This window comes from Nerophis ophidion, linkage group LG07 (assembly GCF_033978795.1).
Source record: "Nerophis ophidion isolate RoL-2023_Sa linkage group LG07, RoL_Noph_v1.0, whole genome shotgun sequence".
Classification (NCBI taxonomy): Eukaryota; Metazoa; Chordata; class Actinopteri; order Syngnathiformes; family Syngnathidae; genus Nerophis; species Nerophis ophidion.
Genome location: NC_084617.1, coordinates 53,874,166 through 53,890,632, shown reverse-complemented (window position 1 = coordinate 53,890,632; position 16,467 = coordinate 53,874,166). Strand labels below are relative to the sequence as shown.

General features: G+C 39.3%; 1 protein-coding gene across 4 annotated transcripts in view; it reads right to left on the bottom strand.

Annotated features, from left to right (window-relative positions):
• The window catches only part of acacb (acetyl-CoA carboxylase beta), a 63,142-nt gene that overhangs the window by 14,450 nt on the left and 32,225 nt on the right, over nt 1–16,467 (bottom strand). Inside the window, exons 20-45 of one of the 4 annotated variants that reach the window (XM_061906497.1) lie at nt 14,526–14,672; nt 14,188–14,376; nt 13,688–13,788; nt 13,508–13,596; nt 13,294–13,421; nt 12,995–13,108; nt 12,794–12,907; nt 12,624–12,713; nt 10,638–10,756; nt 10,231–10,254; nt 9,595–9,735; nt 9,415–9,514; nt 9,241–9,348; nt 9,117–9,173; nt 9,003–9,044; nt 8,693–8,908; nt 8,426–8,581; nt 8,059–8,262; nt 7,821–7,976; nt 7,602–7,724; nt 5,234–5,503; nt 3,385–3,482; nt 3,177–3,297; nt 2,976–3,086; nt 135–278; nt 1–61 (exon numbers count right to left, since the gene is read on the bottom strand). The exon at nt 1–61 is cut by the window's left edge and continues 60 nt beyond it. In XM_061906497.1, the coding sequence (XP_061762481.1) occupies nt 1–61; nt 135–278; nt 2,976–3,086; nt 3,177–3,297; nt 3,385–3,482; nt 5,234–5,503; nt 7,602–7,724; nt 7,821–7,976; nt 8,059–8,262; nt 8,426–8,581; nt 8,693–8,908; nt 9,003–9,044; nt 9,117–9,173; nt 9,241–9,348; nt 9,415–9,514; nt 9,595–9,735; nt 10,231–10,254; nt 10,638–10,756; nt 12,624–12,713; nt 12,794–12,907; nt 12,995–13,108; nt 13,294–13,421; nt 13,508–13,596; nt 13,688–13,788; nt 14,188–14,376; nt 14,526–14,672 (3,223 nt within the window). Of the gene's footprint in view, nt 62–134; nt 279–2,975; nt 3,087–3,176; nt 3,298–3,384; nt 3,483–5,233; nt 5,504–7,601; nt 7,725–7,820; nt 7,977–8,058; nt 8,263–8,425; nt 8,582–8,692; nt 8,909–9,002; nt 9,045–9,116; nt 9,174–9,240; nt 9,349–9,414; nt 9,515–9,594; nt 9,736–10,230; nt 10,255–10,637; nt 10,757–12,623; nt 12,714–12,793; nt 12,930–12,994; nt 13,109–13,293; nt 13,422–13,507; nt 13,597–13,687; nt 13,789–14,187; nt 14,377–14,525; nt 14,673–16,467 lie in introns of those variants that run through there. The other 3 variants (XM_061906498.1, XM_061906499.1, XM_061906500.1) reach the window with 3 other exon arrangements.

The following is a 16,467-nucleotide window of genomic DNA, read 5'->3' as shown; positions in this document are numbered from 1 at the left end:
ACTCAATTTCTCTATCTACTGGATCTGTGCTTGGTAGAACTGGCACAGGTGAGTGATTGTTCTGTCAGGAGACCAGATAACCTCTAATTAGTGAACCAAAAGGAAACAGTAACCTCACTAACACTACGCAAAACCTTTGGCATGTAGGAAAGCCACTGCAATATGGTGAAGACGCCCTCGAAATCATCTGACACTGTGTTGTGTGTGATTCCATTGTTGTGCATGATTTGGATGCCACCCAGCTGGTTGTTGGACGTGTAGACCTCTCTGCCCAGGACCTGCAGAGAGAAAGAAGGACCAGGCATCTTAAGACCCTTTGTGAAAAAAAAAGGCAAACTGTCAAAAGAGGAACATTTATAACAGCACAAAGTGCTGCCATGTGAGGGGCCGACATTATATTATTTTGAAATCAAGACTACATTTCCCGCAATTGGGTGCATTTCTACACTATACCTTTAGATGCTTTCTCATCCATCAAACTCTTTTTGACAACTTACATTTCACATGTAATGTACCACATTTTTTGTTTTGTTTTTTTAGGTAGATAATTTACTAACATTGTTATCATTGAAAATGTTATGTCAAATTCTATAACATGCATGCGAAGAACTCATAAAAAACATTTCCAGTTTGTCAACTCTCTCCTATAGCCACGCCCACTCAAGTAATGTACTTCTGCTGTTATGACCTGTTTACATATATCACATCAAAAATGTACCTTCTTGCTGGCTACTAATAAATGCTCTGGAACTAGTTCGGAACATATAGTGTTCAGATTGTAATAATCCAAATATGATTAGCAGCAAAGTAGAAAGCCGTTAACGTTGTGGCGCGGAGCTCGAACGCATGCGCTAACAAGACCTTTGAACGCAGATTTCCCGGCAAGAAATCTGCGTTCAAAGGACTCCGGCTTATTAGTGATTCCCAAAGCCCGAAAAAAGTCTGCGGGCTACAGAGCGTTTTCATTTCGGGCTCCAGTACTCTGGAATGCCCTCCCGGTAAAAGTTTGAGATGCCACCTCAGTAGAAGCATTTAAGTCTCACCTTAAAACTCATTTGTATACTCTAGCCTTTAAATGGACTCCCTTTCTAGACCAGTTGATCTGCCGTTTCTTTTCTTTTTCTCCTATGTCCCCCTCTCCCTTGTGGGGGGGGGGGTCCGGTCTGGTGGCCATGGATGAAGTACTGGCTGTCCAGAGTCGGGACCCAGGATGGACCGCTCTTCCAGAATCGGGACCCAGGATGGACCGCTCGCCTGTGTATCAGTTGGGGACATCTCTGCGCTGATCCGCCTCCTCTTGGGATCGTTTCCGGCTGGCTCCGCTTTGGACGGGACTCTCGCTACTATATTGGATCCACTTTGGACTGGACTCTCACGGTTATGTTAGATCCACTATGGATTGGACTCTCACAATATCATGTTAGATCCGCTCGACATCCATTGCACTCGGTCCCCTGGGAGGTGGGGGGGGTTGCCCACATATGCAGTCCTCTCCAAGGTTTCTCATAGTCACTGTCACCGACGTCCCACTGGGGTGAGTTTTTCCTTGCCCTTATGTGGGCCCTACCGAGGATGTTGTTGTGGTTTGTGCAGCCCTTTGAGACGTTTGTGATTTAGGGCTATATAAATAAACATTGATTGATTGATTGATTGATTGAAGTAAGGTAGCTGGATGAGGCTAACTCTGCTAATTAGTCAGCTAGTCTCGGCGCCCCTGATTGTCTTCATGTCCTGCAATTCAGTGTAGTGTTCAGGCAAGAGGAACAGCAAATAACTGCGGCTGAGGCGTGTGTTAAATACATTTGTTTAAATCCTAATTTTTTTTTATATTTCATTACATTAAATGCAGAAGTGATAGTTTGATACGAAAATGAATGTTTAAAAATGCCAATTTTTGCGGACATTTTATATTCCTAAATGACTACGGGTAACTTTTCAACTTGCTTAAGTATAACGTATATTGGGGTTGTCTTCAAATTGTCAAACAGTGACAATTCCATTTGGCAAAGTCTGATTTGATCATTAATTTTCCCTCCCCCCTTTAAGGGAGGGAGGTGAGTTAAAACTTTCTGAGCCCCCAGCATACAGCGTGAGTGTAGGGAGGATGAATTGACTGTGTTCATCATCATGTTTTTTTAAACATTAGAAAAAGATTATTGTGTGCAGACAAATATTCTTAAAGATTAAGACTTTTTATTTTGCTTTGTGGTGTGACATCACGTCTCTAAAATCAGATGGCTGAGTTTTGGCGTCCCACATCTATCGATCTATAAAATGCATTTTTCTGCAATAATATTTTACCGATAGTGTTCATAGGGGACATTATCTAGGCTTATTAGGGCGTACGGCTGTCTGACATGGAATTTGCCCGGCAATTGCACGCCTCTGGCTGGCCGAATCCCGCCGTCGTTTCTGGTGAAACCCGCCAAAAATTGAACACGGTGCCTGGACGCAAAGCCTCGCCCTGGAGGTGTAGCTTTCCTCTTCAAGGGTTGACAAACAGAAACTTTTTTTACGACTTTTAGTTGCTCTATTTAGTCAAGTCAGATGTTTTCTTGGCACTGCCCCACAGCAGTTCTGTGTTTTAACCTTTTCCTAAAGGTGGATAAAGTCGCAAACTACACCTTTGTTTTGTTCACTTAAATGAAAGACTGCACTCTTTTTACATGTACCTTCAATTAACTTTGTAATATACATGTACACATCCATGTGACATTATTTAATGACTAGTCAGTATACAAACTACTACGTATCACCATCTGTTTATTTCTCCAAAAATTTAAAAAGAAAACGTTATAAACTCAACTGATCGTCAACAATGGACAAATAGGTAACAAATCAGTATCGACTATGAAAATCCTCAGTAAAAGACAGCCCAATCGATTAAGTATGCATTCCCTGGGTGTTGTCTTCAGCGCAAAACAGCAAATGTGACTGCTGATAACAATTTTTTTACCAATACTTATTAAACAAACCTTGTTAAGCGCACTGGCTCCAGTCAGGATAATGTGGGAGTTCTCCACCTGTATCACCCTCTGGCCCAGACGTACCAGATAAGCCCCTATTCCAATAGCGCGGCACGTCACCTGTAACAGCACAAATGTAAATAAACTACCTGAGTCAAATAAACTCCTATTGGCTTGTTAAAGTTAAAGGTGTCTGTCATCCAACCTTACCATACTGATTGTAATAATCTCTTCATATGCCTGGGAGGATTCTCCAGCAATAGTGCCTGATCCTCGCAAATTCTCCACCCCAAGACCTTCATCTTTCCCAATGATGTCAGTGATGATATACCTGGAAGAAAAAAAATTGGCACAATGAGTTAGACAAACTAAACAACTTTCACTATAAAGATACGATTGTTCAGCTTGATAAATATACCTGGACTCTCCACCTTCTTCTACGTGTTGACAGTGAACAGAGTTGGTAGCGCTGATGCAGGTGTAGTCTTGTGGCGTCAGGTAAAGGTATTTAAAACCCTGCAGAGCGATATACACAGACAATTTTAAAAATAAGCATTTTAGTTTGGAAAATACTTTTTGTAGAATGTTATATCTGCAAGAGACCGACATGTTATGAGTTTGGAAGTGCGGAACGATATTCCCATTTTTGGTTCCAAATGCCACATTCTTTTCACCGATGTGTCTGGATATGTCAATTTAAAGGAGACCTATTATGCAAAAGCAACTTTTCTTTTCTATTGGTACCTGTTTTTTTGTATATGAGATCTTCTTAAGTCCCAAAAAATGTTATTCAAATCAACAAAGCATGGCAGAGATATTGATAAAATAATCTTCCCTTCGTTCATATTTCCTCCAAACGTGCCTTTTGGACTTTGCCCAATTTGTTATTCCCAGTTATGATGTCAGCGGATGTATAAACACGGTCCAAATTTACCCTAAGGTGTTTGCGTGAGTCCACCATTGTAGTTCAACGCTGGAGTCCGTAAGTTCCTAATTTTTCTCTATTCTCTTGTCATGGGGCAGACTAGTTCGTACATGCACGTGCATCCTCCGCTGTTGCCGTTTCTAATAAAAAGTAGTATATGGTTTGAACGTATATCTTGTCAGTAAACTCGCTAGTGAACCACCAATACAAGTTATGTAGACCACAAGGAAGTGTTTTAAATATAGAAAATAATACAAAAACATACGCACTGAATTGGCATTACATACCCTTTAACATTAGGTTTTGTCTTTCAGTTAAAATTAGGAATGCCCCGTCTAAACCCGTGATTCTCAACTGATGAGTCGCAACCACATCGTTTTCAGTGGATTTTCATCTTTTATGTGAACAATGAAAATCGATTCCCAGTTGCGAGTCGTTCGCTAGCGTGCCATTCTTACTTGGGCATCTCAATAAATTAGAAATATAGAGCATTAGTATGTGTAGCTGTACGACTAAATGTCCAGCTACATAACAGTCTATGTTTGGAATATCTGATACAGCAGAAAACAGTCCTAACTGACTTTGAGAGAAAAGGTTGAGGCTTTTGAAGAATGTTAGATCTTCAACTATAGAGGCATCAAACCATTGGCCAGGGGAGGTTTTGCAGGTACATATAAAAATCAACGTGCATCCGGCCCGCAAGTTACTCAAGCACCTAATATATATATTATGTAATACTAACAACAATGGTGTTTACTAAGGATAACAATCCTACAACAACTCACGATTTGATTTGATTCCGATTCAACACGTCTTAAAAAAATGAATTCCTAAAAAATTGAAATGAAATATACTCTTAAAAAATATGAATTAATTTATAATCGTAATAAATAAGATTCACATTATTTATGTGAATATTTTTTTGGAGCACCCCTTGTGGCCATAGTAGTATTAATAGAATGCATAGCATTAAGAATTCTTTCTTAGGGTGCCGAATTACAAGCAAAAATAGCAATAATATAATTCTACACGATTAAAAAATTGCACCATTTTATCTATTAAACCCTGTCCATACAAAATAATATACTGGACACATGATAACAACAACAAAGCATGCTGGGAAACAGTTGTTGCTCAAACGGATGCTCAAACTTGTCAAGTAGTCTGGATTCTTCGAAAGACTACCGGAAATTGCCCCCCTCTACTGACATCCCGACTGAAGTTGCAATATTAACTCTGTCCAGGCCGCAATCTAAAGAATGCTTAATATTTTGGACCACTGTGTGACTGAACACCCCTGCTCTCCTGGTACCCAAAAAAGACAAAGGCAGCAGACCCTCACCTTGTAGGGGTCAAAGGGGTCAATCCAGGCCACCTGGAACATGTGTCTGATCTCCTCGGCGAGGCCAATGCGCGCCCCACTATTGGCAGCGATGTAAATGCGAGGGATGCCCTCAGCTCGAGCTAACTCTGAAGCTCTGAGGAACAGCTCATCTTCTTGAGGTCCAAACGACCCAATCATGTGGGTGATGTCGTTACAGATTACAATGATATCTCGACCTTCCGGATACTCCGGAGTCTTCATCTTCATCCTAAAAGCAACTATTCCCACCTGATGAAGTGAGGTACAAGTTATCATACAATTATCACACTAAAAAGCACTAACAATTGCAGTGTGTACATGTACTAACAACCACAATGTATCCAACTTTGATATTGGACAACAGTATTAATGATTTTTACAAAACTAAAATCTCCACTATAGTGGAACCTCGATTTACATTTAGATTGAGCCAAATATGCCTCTGTATGTGAGCCACGTCATTCTTTACGGAGGCTTCATGAAACCGTAAAACTTCAACTATAGTGGAACATCGATTTGCAAACTTTTAGATTAAGCCAAAATACGCCTCAGTGTGCAAATCATGTCTGTGTACGAATGCTTTATTCAGTTATTCATTTTGTTTATCCTGCTTACATTCAAGAAGCAGGTTGGAGAATTTTAGGGGAAGCAGAGCCCTCCACGTCACTTGCTGCCCAATACACTACTACCCACTTGTTAGCACTTCAGCGTGTGAGCCTTTTGTATATTTTTTTGCTTTTTGGCATGTTTTGTTCATTTAGCTAACTAAATATGAGTCGCAAAAAGACAACAGACTAGTTTGGAAAGACAGAGGTAATCGCTGTGTTGTGAAATTTAAAAAAATAATTAACTATTTGTGAGGAGTACAATAATGGCGCTCACGAGAATGGAAGAAACAATGAAGCAGGCTTCATACCAGGGCAAGTTTTAATTGTGATAAAAGCAGACTTTTCTGGAAAAAGATGTCAAAGTAATATAAATAAATAAATGGTTTGTACTTGTATAGCGCTTTTCTACCTTCAAGGTACTCAAAGCGCTTTGACACTACTTCCACATTTACCCATTCACACACTGATGGAGGGAGCTGCCATGCAAGGCGCTAACCAGCACCCATCAGGAGCAAGGGTGAAGTGTCTTGCTCAGGACACAACGGACGTGACAAGGTTGGTACTAGGTGGGGATTGAATCAGAGACCCTCGGGTTGCACACGGCCACTCTCCCACTGCGAAAGTAGACTAATATGACAGCAAGGTAGAGCTCCTCTCATTCAGTGGCGTCTCTTTCACACATGCAAACGGCCTCTCATCCTCTATCTCCCATTCTCGCTGTTTGTGCACCTTTCTTATCAGCTCCTCCTCTGCTAATGTTAATGTAAGTGGATTTTACTATTATACATGTTTATTATTGTAGCAATACGACTGTTAAAGTTAGGATTTTGGGGATTTCTGATAATTTGTGAGGGCACCAAAGACTCTACTGTGTGTGCGCGTGTTGCCAGAGCAGCGCATAGAGGACTGTTCAGCTTGTTGTTTTGGCTTGTTATTAAATAGAAAGTTGATCAATCAGCTCCTTAAAATGTTTGTTTGATATATAGTTCTGTACAAAACGTTATATTGTGTTCAAAGTGTGCAAACCTTCACTGAAATATGGACTTTTGTCAAAGCTGGAACCCCAGCGGACGATGGCGTGGAACACCGCAGAGGCCACCACAGTGTATATGTTTCTGTTACTTTTTATTCATAGCTGTATGTAGAAGTGTCTGGTTGTATCAGCTGCTTTAATGTCTTTAATGTCCTCTGTGTTCTTTGATGTCTGATGTTTCCCTCTTACACACATGTAAGAGGGATGTGTACTATGGCTATGAGTTGTTGTTTTTCCTTGGCCTCAGTCTGCACCCCCTCTCCAGGGCCCAGGCTAAGACCGCTTTTTTAAATTTTATTTTAATCTTCTATTTTTTTCTCCCATTACCCCCAAACCCCCCCCCCCCCCCCGCTTGTTTATCCGTATCTCACATTTTTTTGTAAGGGGCGCTGGAAGCCGGCAGACCCGTTAGCGATCCTGTTTTGTCTCCCTGTAATGTTTGTCTGACCTTGAATGGGATTGTGCTGAACATTTTAATTTTCCTGAAAGAACTCTCCTGACAGAATAAATAAAGTTCTATCCATCTATCTATCTATCTATCTATCTATCTATCTATCTCATTATTGTTATTTACATTGTTTCTTATGGAGAAATTTGCTTCACTATATGAACTTTTTGATTTAAGCATCCTGTTCAAGAATCAATTAAGTTTGTAAAGTGAGGTTCCACTGTAGACTCAAAATAAGTAAACTAAAATATATCTTACATCATTTTCTCCAGGCGGGCGGTTCAACTGCACCAGCCGACCTTGTGGGTCCAGAACCAACTCGGTGCAAATCAGAACATCTTCAGGATATTTGTCCTCTGCACCCCATTGCTTAAACAGGGCCTATAGAAAGATTATCAGTGAAAGAGAGATACCTTAAGAACACTGATAAATATTAAACATAATAAAAAGTAAGAGTAATTGAGGGCTTAGCAAGACCTGTCGGAACATCTCTGGGAAGTCATAGACATATGTTGTGCCCAGAGTTTGAGCCTGGAAACGCTTGGCTTGCAACAAATCTTTGGTTACATATGGCGTGTTAATCAACATCCCTTGCATCGGACCCTGTTTGTCTCCATATGACTGGAACATGATCTAAAAATAAATTTACATGGAATTGAAATGGAAGGAAATAAAAGGAAAAGATACAAACACTGCAAGCGTGTACTGTTCTAACCTGTCCAGAAATTGGGTCAGTAACTTCCTTGTACAGACTGATATCCAAGTAATAGCCGGACTCATTGGTCAGAAAAAGACGAATAGGAATGGCGTTCCCTGTGGTAGTGAGGCGGATGTTGATTTTCAGCTCAGCTTGTAGGACCCGCAGCTTCCAAAGACGGCTTCCATAGCGCATCACCATGGAGCGGACAGATTCCTCAATCTGAGAGCCATAAGCAGAGAATGTTTCAGAAAAAAATGCTCTAAACACTGAAATACCAACATACTATGCTTCAAAACCAATCTGGATATGTGTTTGGGTTATGTATTCTGAAAACTGCACATAACAATTCCTATGAATACTTATAACACAGCAGCATTCTCACTTTGGACGGGTCCATAATGACAGTTGGGACAAAGTTGAGGAAGATGTGGTTGCAGTCTGTGCGCACAGTGGTGTTACTGAAGGCCACCTCCAACTCATCCATAGCCTCCAGCAGAAGACGTTCGCCCTCATTTTGAAGATATTCAAATGATGCTTCCTGATTGCATAAGAAGAACACACATCCAAAAGCCCCATAAAATTATAGTCACAGATAACCCCTTTGGGAAAAGTTTTTCGACAATTAGTTTGATCTTTCTGTCGATTGTACCTTTGTTATCAGATCAGAATGGCGGATTATAGCTCGGATGAAGAATCTGTAATCGGTAACTTCAGCACCTTCCTGAACACGAGCAGCTCCCAGGTAGAGGTGCATTTTGTGGTTAGCACAAGGAACAGCATTCAGGTCAAAGTTCCTCATGCGGTTGAGTTCGAGCTGGAAGGCTAAAGCTGGCTCCAGATTACGGTAGATACGATCTTCCTGGAACTGTGCATAATCAACAGATATGTTTAAGTAGTGGTTTATCTGCCTCTTAGACAGCAACACAGTACTTTAAATCTCAGAAATAAATCAAACATACCCCATCTCGAGCTCTGAAAGTGAAGAACTTGGGAAACTCCCTCTGTTTAAAAAAAGAGAGGCATCAGACAGTAATTTCAATTGAAATCACATTTAGTGATATGGACAAAGTTACCTTCTGTGCAACCAAAAACGTTATTCTTCTGATTCCGTACTCAAAAAGAGATGTTCTCTAAAAAAAAAAAAAAACACTATTTAGTACACATATAAAAACTTTCATAGTTGCTACATGAGCTGACCTTTGACTGAGTGAAGGAAGTGAAGGCAGAAACTAATACATCATCATCCTCAGTGTCTGCTGTTTTTATTGATACATTAATGATGTGGATTGGATTTGCGCTAGTGTTCTGTTGAAGAGAGTGGAAGAATTTTTACATCCATACAAATATCAAAATCAAAACAAAAGCACTTACTTTAAAGTTCTCATCTTCATAAAAACTGGAACAGGACTCTAAAAATGACTCGTTCTCGAGAAGAGGCTCTGCAAAGCTGCAAAGAACTTCATCAAAGTTCCTAAGAAAATAAAATATGAACTCATTATTTTACTATTTACGTATAACTAACATTGCATAAGTTAAAAACAATCAAGGCACCTTGTGAAGTCATCAAAAGACTGGAATGCTACCATGGCGCCCATGCGTTGACAAGGTGGAGACAGACCTCCATCTAGGAACAGTTCACTGCTCTGCCGCCGCATTTTCAACAGGCCTGAAGCATTTACTGGGACCGGGACCCTAATAAAAGAATGAAACATGAGCACTGAGGAGCAGATAGCGCCACTGAATAATTACTGTAGAGATAAATGTTTGCATTTTGGCAGACAATTACAGAAGACTAAAATTACTTGGGGCAACAGTAGTTGTAGTTTTTTTTTCATGTATTTCTATTTCATAGAAAATGTTATGATCTGTTACAAAAAATTGAAAGATTTAATATTACAATTTTGTGCCAATAAGAATTCAGGCTTGAGAATCTTAAGAGGAACATAACAAACATGAACGAGATGAAGGTTGAACCTCTCAAAAAGTGAGATGAAAGAAGCGTTGCATATAAAGAAGCGCAGCTAAAAAGGTGAATTAGGGAGGACTTTCTAAGTCAGTCCTTTCGAGCAAAAGTTTCTGGTTTCAAATGAGCAGAAAAAAGGCAACATAGAACAACTGTCATGCTTAGCTGTGAGACAAACAGACCACACCATCAGGTGTAGCTGGCTAGGAGAAGCTATACTCTACCTGTTCAGAGTAGGGCTGCTCCCTCTGAAATAAGATGATTGACAGGTGAATATTAGCAGTGGAGGATCAACATCCTCCTCTAACTCTAGGCATTACGAATTATACTGCACATTCCAGTTCAGCAGGAAAAACTATTATAATAAAAAAATAAAACAAGGTTAGGAATAAAATCGTAATAGAAAAATGTTATTTACAATGATGTAATCTAAAAATAGCTTAGTGCTGCCTACAGATTTCTAAAATCAGACAGCAAGTGGAATTATTTGACTTCACAATTGCCTCAGAGGAGGTCCTGTTATAAAAACCACTTCATCACAACATAAATAGCGTGTGTTGGATATTCACTCAGGCTACATGCATAGTGTCTTTCATATACAGAGGACAGTTATTAGTTTTAGTGATGTTACCTGTTGGGATGAGATGAAGGCAGCATAAACTGAAAATCTACAGCACACGTTCCGTCCTGCAGCTGGTGATGCTGTACGCTGTTGAGCTCATAGGCGATGTAAGCTCTACGCACGTACACCTGAAAACAAAACAAAAAAATCAAAATGAGAACATCCTATAAGTCAGGGGTACTCATCAAAGTCAATTACAAGTGACAAAATTCTGGTGTGGAGGAAATATGCATTTTTTTAAATATCCGCATTTGTGTTTGTTTGTTTGTTTGTTTGTTTGAACTCGAAGAGTTCTATTTTCCGAGATTCTGAAAGTCTGCAAATGCATTGGGTGACACAAAGGGGGAATACTATGAGAATGAGCCATCTTTCAAAATTTTTGTCATCGTTTTAAAATGAAAAATGCAAAAGCTACACTGTTTTACATGCACAGAATCCAGGAGGTTTGTAACGGTAGACAGGGGCAATTTCCGGGAGTGTTTAGCAGAATCCGGAAGAGGTAGTAAATCTTAACATGCGTCTGAGAAGCAAGCGTTTCCCAGCATACATTGTTGTCATTACAATTAGCACTTTTGACAGTGTTGTCATGTATCTTTAATGTGTTATTTCGTACAGACAGGGTCTATGGATGAAGTGGTGTCGTTACTACCTTTGTTGGTAAGAAATAAGAATGGTAACATTAGAGAAACTCTTACAACTTGTTAATCGGACAAAACAAACATCATGTTTACTTGACCCGCTTCCTGGGAAAGTCATCAAGGAGCTATTGCAATATTAGGACAATCAGTGCTAAATATTATTGACCTATCACTCTGCTCCAGTACAGTTAATTTGGCATTCAAAACAGCGGTTATTTATCCTGTGCTTTAAAGGCCTAATATCGATTCCGATCAGTTCAGACCAGTAATGTCACTGTGGTTTGTGCAGCCCTTTGAGGCACCTGTGATTAAGGGCTATATGAATAATGTTAGATTGATTGATTGATTAAATGATTAGTAAAATGTATAATTTTATAATAACTATGCCCTCCGATGTTAAGATGTATTTGAAATTGGAAGAATGGATAAGGTATGTAAAGTATTTGATGACATTCGCCATGCAGACCAGATGCATGTTGATTTTCATATTGCCCTATTTACTTACATTTACTCATTTGAACCTGCTCAGCTTTTCTGATAATTTGCACGAGAGGTACCCCTCCAACAAAACTCAACTTAGCCCAGTCCTTCTCAAATAGCAAGGCGGCCCCCCCTAAGGGGGCGCAGTGCGATGCCAAGGTGGGTGCATGTGACCTCGGAGAATATGCTTTGTTGCTGTACTAGAATATGTCGAAGTCTAGGTAGTGCTAAGCTTCACTGTGACTCCGGCGGAAGACGATGAAAGACTGGCGTGTTGTAAAAAGAATACAATGTTATGCAAAGGTGTGGCTGCAACCATTTTATTGACAAATGATAGTATTTATAGTCGCGTTGGAGAGTGGGGAACCGTGAAGTATTTTTTTCTTCCTGGGGGGTAACAGAAAATATTTGAGAAAGACTGACTTAGCCAATCAAAACCTTTCAAAGCAGATTTGCGAGTTCTAGAGTAAGTGGGCGAGAAGGGAAACAGAATTCAAAGGAAGCATGCTTATGCAAAATGTGTTGATTAGTTGGGGTGCACAAAAAAAAAAGATTCACATCTGAATCGCGATTCATATTCATTCCGATTCTAAATTGGTTTTATAATTTTCATGTTATATCCATTTTTAGGCCATCTCCATGCTACCAGAAGGAGCTTCTCTAAACTGTAACCTGTTTTAAAAATGTTTCATTATAATTATTGTACCAAATAATACATTGCAAGAATTTATGTTTATAAAAATATACACTGATTCCAGTGTTTCATAATTCATGCTAATCATGAGTTTGTTCCAGACCTTGTCTTGAAAAGGTTCTCGGACCTTTTTTCAATTGTCGTTCAATAGTTTAGATATAAAGTGTGCATAAAAATGCATACCTCAAGAGCAGCCATGCAGACAACTTGATTGGCGTGATAGAAGAAATTGGGCAACACATCAAAAATGGAGGTCTCAGACAGGATAAGTTTCTGGCAGAAATCAAAGATAATATAAAAGATGTGATATCCAAGCTGGTAAACTTTGCCTGACTTGCATTCATGACACTTACTTTTAGGTTTTCAGGGCAAAACTGATGGCCGTACATGTCAATGGCTGACAGGAAGATGGACTCCACCTGATTGTGTCTCAGTTCATATGACGGTAAATGAGAGGCAATCAGCACCTACACCACAGTATTACACGGACTGAGGGCTTTTGTAGTATATGCCAACATAGACGCAATATTAAACTACTATGCATTCAGTCTTACCTGTCTGGCCCTTAAGGCGACCTTTGAGTTCTCCATCTTGCTGAGTTGAGTAAGTTCATTGAGAATGGCCATGAGCTCATCTGCAAGGGTCGGATCCCTTCCACATAACTGATCCTGCATAAAGTCAAAGAAATTCCTTTCTGGGTGAAAGTTTGTCAAATGCAGAAAATGCTTTTGCCACACCTAGTGTGTGTGTGACAATCATTGGTACTTTAACTTTAATTTATGATGATCGCCTTCCATACAATTAATCTTACATAAAGAAAATGAATCAGTGAAAAATACGACCAAGGCCTTACGATAAGCATTGTGACCAGGATGTTCTTCTTGAAGACTTGAGCGTGAGAGAAAATGTATTCCAACACAGGACTCATGTCAGGCTTGTACTGCTCTCTCAGGTTGATTACGCACTTGTCGTAATGAGCTGCTTAGGAGTCGGGGGGACAAAAAATAAACCACACAGAATATAAAGTCATGTTAAAACATTTCTAAATTCAAGCATTTTAATGTCACCTTGCTGAAACTGCATCTCTACTTGCAGGTATCGTTTCAGTAGATCCAGAACGACAAACTTCATGTAACCACGTATTCCACTACGATACCTGCAACATGTAAGACTCGAGTCAATACAATCCATATCACTGAAATATTTCTTACTAGTACAGGAATGATTAATATGATGAAGACGCTTGCCTCTGTACAAGCTGAACTACACTTTGAGTGTTAATAAAGAACACTTCCCGATCGGACTTCCTCTGCAAAGTTGCTGCATGGCTGTCGAGAATATTTGCAATCTGGATTTACCAAAACAAGTGTTTTTGTTTAGCATTGTTTAGTCAGTAAATATTTTTATAAATTTACAGTGCTCAACAATAGTAAGTACAACCCAATACATTTGTCAGAAAAAACAGACTGCAAAAATGTTCAATTAAAGACCCTTTACTGTATTATTGTGGTCGTAGATTGCAGTAATGTAGAACTGTAAACAGTAATTACTGAGAGGTGTTTTTACCATTATCACATAACTAAATAAGGTAACCCTAAGCCCAAATGGGATGCTTATTAAATATTTGTAAATTTTTGTACATTTTCTTCATCAGCTTTAGGGAAAATTTACAAAAACGTCAGATTGACTGAACAGACTGTACCTATTAATGCCGAGCACTGATTTTAAGAACAATTCAGGTTCCCACCCTTTGGCTTGGAAACTGGCACAGGACAGAGGTGATGTTGCTGGCATACTGGGCCATGACTTTACGGATATCTTTCTCAACACCAGGTGGGATACGGCCCGCTACACTCGTCATGATCTCCTGCAGCTCGAGCAGTGGCAGAGAGGGATCTCTCAGAGTCTTCATGAGTGTTGCTACCCACTGTTTCAGCTACATAGAAGAAAATACACACACACACACACACACACACACACACACACACACACACACACACACACACACACACTCACACACAGAGTTTTAATAAACTAATTGATGCTGAGCAAAATCCTGTGGCTGGCTAACTTGCAAGGATGTACCTTTGTGCTAAAGTAGGGTTCCTCAAGGCAGTAGCCATCCATTACTTTAACCAAGTTTTCAAGGACATTGTGGAACACCTGGTGAAGCTTTTCCCCAACAATTGGCAATGGTTGTTGTGGTGGCAGAGTGGCCAAATTGAGCTCCACCTACAGTGTAACACAACAACAGGGTTAAGATGTTTTTTTTTGCAAATAGCAGGGAACCCAAAAATTGCATAAAAGAACATATAAGTCAATTTGATTGTTTTACAAGTTTCACATACATTTTCAACACAACATTGAATGTTTTCAATTAGAGATGTCCCGATCGGGGGCCAATATTTGCCTTTTTTAACTGATCGACTGCTGAGCTGCCATCATTACCACAGCTGTGTCCCAGTGTTTAATTGGCTAAAGATTATATTCATGTCAAAGGTTCCTTCACTATAGATGCACGCAAAAGGGAGACACAAATATATTCATGGATTTCTTGATATACGCATGCGGAAGTTTGATGAATTCCAGAAGGGTACGTGTCTTGCTAGAACACTGGTTTCAATTTGAGAGCAAGCTGCCTCAAACACATCGTCCAGAAGCCGCTTCAAAGGTACTAATAATTCTCACCACCATAGTGGAAAATAAACTAAGTTTATTCTAAGTATCTACTGGAGGACTATAGGAAAAGGAATGGCTTAGCACGTTGCACGTACGCACAGAGCATGACGACTCACTGACGTAACCGCTAAAGCTTCAATGTTAAGTAAGGGTGTTCAATTTAGATGTCAATACTGTGGATATATTTAGTACAGTAGTATAAGTATACAAATGATACTAAAGCGATTAGATCGATATTTCTTTTTTTTTCTTGTTATTATTACGAATAAAAAATGGTATTGTGTACAAACTCAGGTAAAGTCTTTAAATACAGGAAGGCAAAACTTCAATTATTTAAATGAGAGCCAATAGTAGTTGTTGGATTAATTGTAAATAAGTTATCTCATTTTATTCAAATATGAGTGTTTGCTTATGCATTGTGTAGACAAGCTGAAGAGAAATGAAACTTGGTGTTAGATTGAAATTAGGTTGACCTACCAACTTCAAAAAGGAATTGACAGAGGGCACAGAGCAACGCAGGAAGTTGCTGTATCCTCTGTATTTGCATGTGTTAAGTTCTCCCCACAGGTGTTAGGTTTCCAACACAGCTGCAAATACCCCTTCCTCCTTTAGTGCAGCTGTGTGTGTGTTTGTAATGTAGGGCTTTCCCTAATGAATTAAAAGGCGAGGAGAGTGGAGAAAGTTTTCAGAGTAAATTAGGAACCTGTAAATGACAACTATCTCCAGTTATTCTCCTCGTACGAGAAAATCACTCACTGGTTTGTCTTCTATTCTCTGTTTCTGTGTCTTTATAATGTCTCATGGTATTTGACCCTGACAGTAGTTTTTGCTTTTGTTTAGTTATTGTGCACTGTTAACTTTGTTGTGTTACAAATATATGTATGTAGCATTCAATAACACAAATGTAATATATCATTTGAGTTACAACAATAACAAATTCAAAATGTAACAAGATAACCATGTGTGCAATAGTGTCGCTGAACACAAGCCATAAAAAGGAATGACTGTGCATGTGAGCTGTGTGCTTGGTATTTTTATGTATTTTATGTATTTTTATCTATTTATCTGAGTACCATGTTCTTATGTTTTGTATGTGTTATTATGAATTTGCACAAAATTAGTTTGCTTGCAATTTTGTTGTACAATGACAATAAAGATAGATTCTATTCTATTGTATTCTAAGATAAGCCTTTTAAAAATGTGTTATTGTGTTTACTTTAGTTACTTGATATAAAACCATTTCACTTGTATAATTATTTCAGGGATATTCAACTTAATTGTTTTGGGGCACATATATCCTGAACGCTATGGACCGGGGGCCAAACTTCTTCTGTCAATATTAGTCTTA